Source organism: Crocodylus siamensis, chromosome 5 (genome assembly GCF_052110815.1).
Source record: "Crocodylus siamensis isolate JL-2025a chromosome 5, ASM5211081v1, whole genome shotgun sequence".
NCBI classification, from domain to species: domain Eukaryota; kingdom Metazoa; phylum Chordata; order Crocodylia; family Crocodylidae; genus Crocodylus; species Crocodylus siamensis.
The window spans coordinates 174179268-174191406 of NC_143399.1; the positions used below are offsets into that span (position 1 = coordinate 174179268).

The 12139-nt window shown below is 46.3% G+C and overlaps 1 protein-coding gene across 2 annotated transcripts in view; it reads right to left on the reverse strand.

Moving 5' to 3' along the window:
• FAM171A1 (family with sequence similarity 171 member A1) overlaps window positions 1-10456 on the reverse strand; it is a 120738-nt gene extending 110282 nt beyond the window's left edge. Inside the window, exon 1 of one of the 2 annotated variants that reach the window (XM_090047194.1) lies at window positions 10368-10456. Coding sequence is in view for 1 of the 2 variants with exons in the window: in XM_090047193.1 (XP_089903319.1) it covers window positions 9738-9831 (94 nt within the window). In the remaining variant the exon portion in view is untranslated. Of the gene's footprint in view, window positions 1-9737; window positions 10095-10367 lie in introns of those variants that run through there. The other variant, XM_090047193.1, reaches the window with a different exon arrangement.
• Between the last annotated feature and the right edge of the window lie 1683 nt (window positions 10457-12139).

A 12139-nucleotide genomic window follows, 5' to 3' on the forward strand; every position in this document is an offset into this window, starting at 1 on the left:
CATAGGCAATTTGAAGACAAGTGTATTTCAAATATTCTTTGTATTTTGATCTCTAGCAAAAGCATTTACATCATGTCAACTTATTTCCTGCCTAGAGTAGGTAGATCACATTGCTTCATGATGGCAGTCATCAATATTAACACAAATAGCTTTTTAAAAAAGTGTAACATTGTCCAGGTCAGTGTGCCTCTCAGCATGTCTCAGAACTTGCCAGAAGCACTCCTTAAAGCAAAGCAAGGAGAGCAGCTTCCAACACCAGTAGAGTGTTCATGTCACGTTTACCCCTGAATATAGTGCAAAGAACATACTTTTTCCTACTGTTCAGCCGTCTTTATCTTGCATCGTCTGCCTCTCAAGCCTGCAAAACCATTAGCACTGTCCCCAGAGCTCCTGAACCCATTTACTTCCCAACCACTGCCCATCCACCTAAAACAACACTAATGCACCCTTGCAACTTTTTGCTCCTGATAATCAATAGAAGTGCTCAGAGTTTTCCTGAACTATAGCAAGATCAACAACCCAAGTAAGGAAAGAGTGGGAGGAAAGGAGGCAACAAAAAAAGGATTCTCTCATCTTGTATCATATGTGATATTTTAGAAAACCTCAACCCAGTGGTTTTAGTGGACAGATGACCTCAGGAAGCACAGGCTAATTCATTCTGCTAACTCATTTCCAGCTAGTTAATGTATGATTCTGCTGTAATAGTTATTACATGGTCCAGTACAATCTTCTCCATTTCTTCACAATTGATCTTCCTTTAAATATATTTGGAGATTTTGGGAAAGAAGATGACTAGGAAGTTGTTTACAGGGCAATTTATAAGTAACCAATTTGTACTGGAGCAGTCCTTTAGCATGCCTACAACTATATTTATATAAGTAAGTAAAGCTACCAATTTGGTAGTTAGATTGGTATAAAAACTGCATGGACAAACCTGGACAATTCTACAAACCCTCACTTTGTTTCCAAATCTTTCTTAAATGTATTTACTCTGTGGGTGAATTGTTCCACTTTATACATAAGGAACCAACAATGCCACAGGAAAAAAAAATGCTACACTCCTTACTGAGGCTTTTTGGGATGATGGGGTTACATGGTAGTGTACCAAACCACTAACCTTTACCAGTTGTAAAAAGGATGGACCCTTTTGTGTCATTGTAGGAATTATACAACAATGTTGTACATGAATAATGCCTCTCCATCATATAGCAGAGCTTTCACTCTTGTACATGCAGTTTTTACGCTCATTGACATATGGGTAAAATTAGGAGACATTATCCATGAGAGACCATCACAAAGACTAGAGCAGGAGTCAGCAACGTGAGGCCATTTTGCTCGGCACGCCACCACCAACCCCGGCTCTTGGTAGCTGCTGCCAACCACAGAGCCTGGGCTGCTCCCAGCCGGCGGCCGGGAAGCTGCAAGCCCTGCTGCAAGCAGCTTGGGCTCTGTGGTTGGCAGCAGGTACACAGAGCCAGGGGCTGGGTGCAGCAGGCAGGCTGCAAACAGCTGTGCCGGGCTCCAGCATCAGCTCTGTACTGGTGCATGCACCCGTGCCTTGAAGCGAGCAATGGGAGGGGCCTGAGGTAGCATAACCATGATCTCTCCCCTGCTCCCTGCACAGAGGTGGGGCTGCAGAGCCCAGCGCAGCTGTCTGTAGCCAGCCTGAGCTCAGGGCAGCTGCAGCAAGAAGTGGGCAGGCTGCAAATAGCTGTGCTGGGCTCGACAGCTCTGGCATCAGCTCCATGCTGGCAATGACTGTGCGTGCACCTCAGAGCCCAGTCAGCAGCTCTCTGTCAGCAGCAGGAGAGAGGCCCAGAGTTGTGTGTGTCCCCCCCCGCCTGCACCTGCTCTGAGGCACATGTGCAGCTGTTTGCAGACTCCTGGCTGCAGCCAGGCTGCTTGTAGCAGGAATTGCAGCTGAGCCGGCTTGATTCCCACCTGCTCCAAGCCCAGCACTATCCCAGCCCCGCTACTGGGATGAGGCTGGTGCTGCCCCTTGCCACTTTTGTTGACTTAGCTATGTAGACTGGGTAGGTGGTTGGGCTGATGGGCAGACTCTGGACTGGGGCTTCGGCTGCCCGTGTTGCAGCTCGGGGTCTGGGTCCCCAGGGAAGCATAGGGGCTCCAGCAGGCCCCAGGGCATTATTGGGTCGGACTTTGTCCTGTGACCCAGTAGCCCTGGTCTGTGCACCCATGCATCTGGTTCTGTATGTTTGTCGGCCTCTTGTTCTGTGCGTCTGTGTATGCACGCATGTGTCTTGTTCTGGATGTTTCATAGATTTCATAGACATCAGGGCTGGAAGGGACCTCGGGAGATCATCGAGTCCAGCCCCCTGCCCAAAGGGCAGGAAGTCAGCTGGGGTCATAGGATCCCAGCAAGATAAGCATCCAATTTACTCTTGAAGGTGTTCAATGTAGGTGCTTGAACCACCTCTGCTGGCAGACTGTTCCAGACCTTGGGGGCTCGGACAGTAAAGAAATTCTTCCTTATGTCCAGCCTGAAACGGTCTTGCTGGATGTGTGTGTGCATGTGTCTGTTCTAGTTCTCTGTGTTTGTGCATGTGTGGTTCCCTGCGTGTGTGGTTCTCTGCGTATATGTGCCTGGTTCTCGCTCTGCTCTCCTTTCTCTCTCTCACTTCCTTTTTTCTCTTTCCCTCTCTCCTCTTTCGCTTATTTCTCTTTTTTTCTCTCTTGCTCTCTTACTGCAACAAAAAAAGTACACAAAGGCAACATTTATGATTATTAAATATACTAATATGCAGCATGTCCTGCAATGTTACCTCCCCCCACATTTTGTTTTTCTGGCATGCCGGCAATCTGGCGCCTTCCAAAGTAGACATAGTAGTTTTTTCAGCACGCCGGCCAAAGAACATTGCCTACCCCTACACTAGAGGATCCCATGGTCCAGTCTACTTTCATAAGGCATTACTGGCAACCACAGCTAACATAATGTTTAGAAGTAGGAGCTAAAATGTCTAGGAAACAGATAGCTTAAAAGGTTATTTGTGCCTGGCGTACAGACAGGCTGCTTCTGTTTAAAAACAGCAAAACCCTGATGAAGTTAACTGAGGCAGACAATTTCACAAACTGTACTATACCAAACAAAAAAAGAAAACCTTCCTCCCAGCTGTTTTAAAATTAGATACTTTTCAGGTCAGCTTAAAGAAGTAAAATGGACATGTCTGAACCAGAAGCTATGCTGACATTTTATATTGACTGAAGAACGTAGTCTTGTTTTTAAATACATTGGCCATATTTTTTAGATCTTAGACATGACAATGCCAAATATAACTGCTTATACATTTTAAATAACAGATTCCATGTCTCTATAAAACAAAGTATGTTATTAGAAATATATTAAAATATTAACATTTTACCCAACACAGGAAGAGAATGTCTTAGGAACCTGCTACCTACAATTTGAGAAAGCAATACAATGAATGACAATGAATAAAACAAACAAACAACCAATCTTTTATGCAAAGATTTTAAACTAAATATCAGAGAAACATGTTTTCAGTGATGACAGATGACAAAACAAGCAGCAATGGTCTCAAGTTGCAGCAAAGGAGATTTAGATTAGATACTGGGAAAAACTTTCTTACTAGAAGGGTGGTGAAGCTCTCAAACAAGTTACCTAGAGAGGTAGTGGCATCTCCATCCTTGGAGGTTTTTAAGGCCTGTCTCAACAAAGCCCTGGCAAGAAAGATCTAGTTGGGGATGGTCCAGCTTAGAGCAGGGGGTTAGAGTCATAGAAGTTAGGGGCTGGAAGGGACCTTAGAGATCATCAGGTCCAGCCCCCCTGCTCAAGGCAGGAAAGACTGCTGAGGTCAGATGACTCCAGCTAAGCGCATGTCCAGTCATCTTTTGAAGATCACCAGGGAATGTGACTGTACCACCTCTGGGGGGAGTCTATTCCACGCTCTAGACACATGAACCGTAAAGACGTTTTTCCTAATATCTAATCTGAAGTAGTCCTCTATCAGTTTATGACCATTATTCCTAGTCTTCTCCTGGGGTGCCTTGGTGAACAAATATTCTCCTAGCTCCTGAAGTTCTCCCCTTATATACTTAAAGGCTGCCTTCAAGTCCCCTTTGAGTCTTCTCTTCTCCAGGCTGAACAGTCCCATGTCCCTCAGCCTCTCCTCATATGGTCCATTTTCTAGGCCTCTAATTATTTGTGTAACCCTCCTTTGGACTCTTTCCAGATTCTCCACATCCCTCTTGAACTGACACACCCAGAACTGGACGCAGTATTCCAGTTGTGGCCTCACCAATGCTGAGTAGAGCAGGAGGATGACATCTTTAGTCTTGTTTGTGATGCATCGGTTATTTGCTTTGCTGGCTATAGCATCACACTGGTGGCTCACGTTCATTTTACGGTCGATCGTGACCCCCAGGGCTCTTTCAGTTATGGTGCTGACTAACATAGCAACACAGAGCCAGTATGTTGCGAGTTATTTCTCCACAGATGGAGCACCTTACTGGCCTCCCGAGGTCTCTTCAAACCCTAATTTCTATTATTTTTCTATGAAATTGCTGGTCACCAGGTTTCGAATGTGTGTCCTACATTCAAAGGCTTGTCTATCCCAACTACGCAGTTGATTTAATAAAACATATCACCCCTAAGAAATCCTTGCCTCTCTCATGCTTTCTAGACCATCACAGCTACAAGATCACTCTTAAGCTACGTTAAACAGTAGCGCGAGTATGGCAGGTACACGCAGACAGGGAGCATCAACAGTTCATTTCCTAAAATATTGGCACAGACAGCAATTGTCCTAAAAATGCCAAGAAACACATTCTAATTCTTAGGATATGATAATATATATATATATATATATATATTTAATATGCCTACAACTATGAAGACTTGGTGCAGCTTTGACTATGGCAACAGGGCAAAAGAGGCTGAGCTTCTGATGTAGATGCAGCCATGCCTGCCGAGAAGGCTTTTCTGTTTTCAGAGTTAGAGCTTTCCTGAACGATGGCAACTCTGCTGGCAACAGCATCTTCCTGCTGGCAAAGCTCAACCCATGCCAGAGGCTTTGCCAGCAGAGCTGACATAGCTCTTCCAGCCAAACTTGGTAATAGAGATGAAGCATTTTCTGGAGCCTTGCAGTCTGTGCTGTAAAGTTTGCTGATAGAACTATGAGCGCATTCACACAGAATTCATGCGACAGCAGAACCTTCCTTTCTGCTGGCAGACTTGCATCACCTCTGCAGACCAAAACAAAGTCACTGCTGCTGCCCAACAGCAGAAATATGCATACACTCCCACACCATCACCTAGCTGTAGATGACCCTTCAGTAGTTGGTACCTTCCCTGAATTGCACATCATGCTTTGCTGGTACAGCTTCTGCAATAGAGTTGCCCTAAGTGTGCACGTGTTTACGTGCTTTGCCATCCTAGTTCTGGTAGCTAGTTCCCACCACCAGAACTTCTCTGCAAGGAGAGAGGAAAGGCAAAGCAATACCTGATTTCTTGTAGACTAGGTGCTTGACATAGGCACTGGGAGAACCTAGGGTTTATTTTTGATCAGCTAAAATATTAAAATGACATCGTGTCCACATTACCATCTTAGAGAGCACTATTTAAGAAATAAACAACATAGAACACCACCCGGTTTTTCCTAGAAAAGTAGTACAGTAATTCAGGACTCTATCCTGATGACACATATGGCCAGGAGTAAATTACAATAGTCCCAAATAAGTAAGGCTTTGTTTGAAGGATGTTAGTAATTAGCAACTTGTTGAGAAGATCTGATGCAATATTGGAGATCAACATCTGCACTGCAAAACAACTTAACAGTCTTAGTTTTACTCCTGACTCCAAGAATAACTACTGTCAAGGTTAAAAATGACAAGTTGGGAAATGTGACACATAAAACACAAGAACTCAGCATCTCTCCACAGTTTTTACTCCAATTTCCAGAAGATAAACTTTCATGACAGTTCTAGTCCTTCTGGTTGTGAAATAAGCTAACCTGCCAGCTAGAAACAAAACAGAAGTATTAATACCTCCCATCTATCTAAAGCAAAACCTAATTAGACTACTTAAATACCAACTTAACTCTTTCCTTACCATCTTACTAAGCAGTTCCAGTTTCTCTCATCTAATTTTGTGACTAGGAGGGGGAACATCCAGAAGCTCTTCCTAGTGCCAAGACATTCTTGTAGCTCAGGGGTAGGCAATCCCTGGCACATGCGCTACAGCATGGCATGTGAAGGCATTCTGCTTGGCACACATGCTTTGGGGCGGATGGCAGTGAAGAGGCCAAGGCTGTGCTGCCACAAGGATTGGGCTCCTTGTGGCTGCCCCGTTGTCTACCCCAGCATGCCAGCATCTTACAAGTCAAGGTTGCAAGTGTTTTTGATACTCTGCCTAAAAATGTTGCTGACCCCCGTCGTAGCTGAAAGTCACTCCAACATGGCTGTACCTTCTGAACAGGTTAACTGTTATAGTCAACCATTCCAATGAACCATGCACTACTGTCCTAAAAATTAGGGCAAAAAGGCCCAGACAGAATCAGATACACACATGGCTCATCATGAGGTTTTCCAGGAATTGTCCAATATGTAATCCTGGAAACGCTACCACAATTTAAATAAACAATAATTTCAGAGTTACCCCACATAGACTGTTTCTATATAAAGATCTTTATATATAAAGATGTTACCATGATACACTGACAGAAAATAAAAAATCCCTTCACAAATTAAATGGATTTTGCTAAAATTGTTCACAGGTTTATGTTGTCACTTAAGATAACTCTGAAACCAGTGGCAAGGTATAAGCAAACAAACCTCAAGCTTTCAAAATATTGATTTATGTGAACATTTTATTTGTGTTTTATTCAACCCCATCTTATTTTGTTTTATTCAACACAATTTCTAATACAAATACAGCCAATATTTATATTTAAAAAAAACCCCTGAAATTAATTCCTCATTTGATGCAATTATTCAATTTTAAGCAGTCTTACATTCTCCAAAATGTACTTTCTACTAATTCTTAAACTTAATCTTAATGTCCTGATGAAGTTTTGATTAAGCCATTAAACATTAACATTCATAGAATAAAAGTGTGTGGCTTTTACTGTATTCTGCAAAAGGTAGCAAATTAAAAAAAATTCTGATCTTTACAGCTCAGCAGCCCATCCTCAGAGGCATAATGTATCCAACTATTTACATAATGAGCCAGGCAAGTCCTAATGCCACCCTATCTTCTTAAGGAGGGTGCTAAATACAGCACTTCATTACTGGTACCTTTTGTATTCATAGAATTGTGGAATCATTCTGCCTGACCAGAATTTGAACTTTGTGACCATTTAAATGCGGGGCTGATGTAGGGAGGAAGAAATGTCGAACTGGGAAGCTTGCAAGATAGCTAGTCTCTCTCTTCACCTATTTCTTAACCGAAGCACCAATTGTATGTAACCCTATGCTTACGCATGATGCTTAACTTCTACGCAGCTGGTCTAGGTGGCAATTTCTAACCAAAATCTCATGTAATCCACCACCCCGCACTGAAGCATAGACAAATAAGGTACAGAATATGCAATCTCTAGTTGATGGAATTACTAGTAATTCATCATCATAGTTTTTCTTGCTGCCTCCTGATCTCTACATTTACTTCACCAACTTTAATCAGTCTTTGGTCTTCCCATCTCTTACCCTTCCCATGTCTCATCCCAGAGCAGGCTGTTATCACAAGAATATAGCATAGTCACCTGCAAATATTTCTATTCTATCACATCAACATGCCTCAAATCTGATCTGAAAAGCCCACTACAAAGACCAAGGCTGGAAGGTATGGAGAAGGCAGGGGTGCAAGGGGTGGAGATAACTCATCATTCATAACCATGTAAGCATTCACCCTTGCTCATAAATTCAGCACTAGAAGACCCAATTATTGACAAGTGCAATAGTAGTTTTTGAGATGTAGATACCTGTTGCTTGACTAAGACCGCAAACTTGTAACACACACATAAGCTTCCCAAAAGCCTTGTGGGTCACTAGTAACCTCATCTAAACTAGATTCAATGTAATGGTAAATGAACGTCCACAGATTTATCCTTTAATGCACATATCTACACTTATTATGGGAAAAATGAGCAGTACTTTAAGTGGACTACTATACAAGGATAAAGTTCAATATTCATATAATGAAGGTGAATCTATTTTGTTTTCCATTCATCTGTTCTTTTTTAACTCACAACCTAATACAGCAGGAAGTAGCCAAGTATCAAGTCAAAATAAAGGCTGTCAAGTATTGTTACTATAAAATGGCCAACTCCCTGTCTTTAAAACCCTCCCACAGTTTAAAAATTAAGTCAGTTTGTAACTCTGTCAGCCACTAGCCTTTCCAGCTGCAGAGTTAAGAAACAGCCGCTTCAAAAGAGTTGACAGTGAAAAGAAAGAGAGGAAAGGAAAGGACAAAACCACTGCGCTGTCATTTCATGAACACTTGAGTGTTCCATATACATCCAGTAAATATCCTCCATATGACCACATTGGTCATGGGCCAAAATACAATCAAATCCCGTTTTAAAGTGTTACCTTCTAAGGCTGCCCGTAATTCTATTTTTATTGACACACCCGTGAACAAATTCAATGCAAATCTTGTTTTACGTGCCCCAAACTCATAGCTTCACAAAATATTTGGCGTAGAATAAGAAGTAGCAAAAGCCCTGAATAGTAAAGCCCTCCTTTTAAGGTCACTTTTTCTAATATAGAAAGTTTTGCTGCAATATTGTCAACACTGTAATTACTTGATACCAAACCATGGGACTACAGGGTATTTTTTTTGTTGACTGTTGTACACAAACAGCAAAAAATGAGTTTCATTCAAGTGAATAATCTTTCAAAATGTAATTTAAAAAAAAATGAAAAATGGCTCGTCACTTAAAGGGAGGCACAGGATGGGAAAGAAGCAGGGCAAAGTTATGTCCTTGATGTATCCTGTTCCCACTCACCTAGTTATGGAAGGGTATTGCAAAAACGAAGGCTAAATAAAAGTGCTTCATGAAGGCTAAGCAAAAACCGGAAGGCCACATGTGGTTTATAGGCCACTAACTGACCATTTTTTTAAGCTCTCAACCCAAGCCATGTGGCAGGTCCTTGTAGCAGGCCAGTGACCACCAGCCAGCTGAGGTTTCTGCTCTGTAATACAAGGGCCAGGTTCCCAAATAAAGCGCTATGGCAGACCCCAGTCCTGGAGCTGGGCCCGAGGAGGCTTAGCAAGGGACAGAACTGCAGTCGCACAGAAACCCAGGCTGGAAGCTGGACCGGCAGGCGGGCAGCTGGCTGCCCTCCACCCGGGGGGCCCCGCGCCGCCTCACCTGCCCAGCACAGGTGCACGGCGCGGCTGGGGTGCAGGCCCTGGGTGCCGCCAGCGGGAAGGGGCTCCGAGGGGGCAGGGGACCAAGAAGTTCAGATGCCGGAATACCGCCCCTCCCCCAGCTGAGCCCCGCAGTGACAGCGGGAGAGGCGCCCGGCGCCGGCCTTTCCGCGGGGGTTTGGTGCCCCCGGTTTCTAGCGGGCCTGCAACACGGGCCAGCGGCGAGGCGCCCGCTGCCAACAAAAGCCGGGGGCGAAGCACGGGCACCCACCCCCGGGGCGGCCGCCCCCAGCGGGGCGCCCCTGTCCGCGGCCCCGGGGCGCAGCAAAGCCACTCGCTCGACAAAAGCCGGGCGGGGGCAGGGACCCCGGCGCCGCCCGCCCGCACCGACCTTGAGCCGCGTCGGGCGGCCGCAGGGTTTTGGTCACCGCCTTCCACACGTTGCAGCCCAGCAGGCAGAGGAGAAGCGCCGTCGCCCGGCTCATGTCCACCCGCTGCCGCCGCCGCCGCGCGGGGGGAGGCGGGGACGGGAGGGAGGACCGCCGCCGCCGCCGCTGCCCGGAGGAGAAGCAGGAGGAGGAGGAGGAGAAAGCGCCGCATCAGGGGCTGGCCCGCGCCGCGCCTCCCTCCATGTTGCCTTTCATTGCCGCCGCCTCCCGCTCCCGCGGCCGCCCTGTGGCCCCGCCGCCGCGCCCCGGCCCCGCATCGCGCTGCGGCCCTGCCCCGGCCGGGGTCCTTTCTTTCGGACGCGGCTCCCGGCGGGGCAGCGCGGCTCCGCACCCGCTCCTTAACCCCTTCCTGCCCCCGCCCTGCGCGGCGCACGCCCCGGCGGGGGGCTCCATCTGCCGGCCGGCCCCGCGCCGGGAGCCGGGCTTCGGTCGCCGAGCAGGAAACGCGGGGCCGGGGCAAGCCCAGCGCGGCCACCCCCGTCCCCCCGGGACGTCGCCAGACGGGCGCTGCGTGCGGGACGGGGACGGGGACGGGGCCTGCCTCCTGGCAGCGCCCCCAGGAGCTGCCCCACCTCGTGCCGGCTGCCGGTGGCTCCCTCGGGGCGGTCACAAGCAGATGTTGCCCCGTTGCAGGCGGGAACGAAGTGGGTGGTTCAGACATCTGTGCCATTTGTCCTAGGGTTCATCCCCCAAAGGTTCGCGGGATGAAACGTGCAAGCCGGTTATCCCGGGACACTGCAGAGGGCATCTGAAGGGCTGTCCTGGGGTTGCATCCACCAGGCGATGGTTCGAGCCCCCTCAGGAAACCCGTCCCAGCTCTGGGCTTCCAGCCAGCTGGAGGGTGACCTGTGTCCGTGCCAATGCCCAGCACCGTACCTAGACTCCTGGCTGCCCCAGGCAAACTTAGTATCAGGCCTGCCTTCGCCAGAGATGATGATGATAATTTTAAAAATTACCATTTCCAAGCCCCTTTCTGTCTGGGCTCCAGGCGGCTGCTTGGTCACCTGTGCCTGTGTCCGGCCCTGCCAATCTTAGGACGTTTCTGTTCAGAGACAAACACAAGCAAGATTTGTCCCAGGACAAATGCAATGTCTGCTCCTGGCCATACATCCCTCTACAGATGCAAAATGGCCTCCTCTGTGATATTTTCCTCTTTTCCAGTCATTGGGGCAAGTACTAGTTATTGCCACATTTCCCAACTGCAACCCAGCAGGAAAGAAGACTGAGATGACTTAATCACAATCATCAAAAATATTGAGTCACATACAGGAGTATTGTTCAAAGAAAAGAAAACTAGTGCAGCAACACTCAGTCCTGAGTGGCCCCGGGGCCACATGGGCAGTCAGCATCAACTAAAGAACCATTATTGCAACTATGTACATCTTGAGGTGGATGTGGCAAGCACAATCCAGTGCGCAGTTGCATTATGCAATTTATGCATAATTTCAGGAGAGCTACACTTGATGCATGAAGTACAAAACAAAACCCAGTAACATGTTTTACACAGAGCTTCAAGTGGTAAGTACTTGTGGCCACTTGTGACTAAGGAGTCACAGTCCAGATATCGTTGCCTCATGCTTAGAACGTGAGAATTGCAGAAAAGGAGCTTGAGATTCTGTATTGCTTTCTGCCACAAACTTTCTGTCACTTAAGTTATTTAAGGCTGCATGGTGGCATTTTACTGCTACCCTGTAGCAACGTACAAAAGCACCGAGGAGATGGTGCTTCAGAAAGACATAGTCTCTCCTAGAGGGCTTTTTCCTTTCATATGCTGTTCTATCTACCAGGATGCAACCATCTTGCTCCCTATGCTATAGCAAAGCCATGCCCAGGCCATTTTCCTTTGCCTACCTTTTTCTGGCACATGGCATCTTGGGAAGAGTGGAAGCAAGCAGTCCTCCTTTCTCCAGAATGCAGGAACTGCTATTATGGGCAAGTTCTCCAGTAGCGTTGCAAGAGGAGGGCTGATTGCAACACCTACTGATGCCTCTCACAATCTGGTTCTTCAATTCTTCGTGCTTCTATTTGCTAGTATGTAAGGTTTTAATCCTATGTAATGCTAATCGCTCACAGAGGTTGACACTGAATTTGTGGTTTGTAAAGAATTTGTGTTCTAAAATATTATATTCAATGTGCAATATTATATTCTAAAATACATTTTAAATATTCTAACAATAAAAATGCAATACAATTACTTTTAGATGCAACAGCCAGTTGTTTACTTTAGGATTACTTACCCAAACTAGATGGCAGAGTAGGAATGTACCTTATAGACTAACTAAATCAGATATGTATAAACTTTCATGATCCAGAGCTATCATCATCAGATGCTATGGAAGGACAT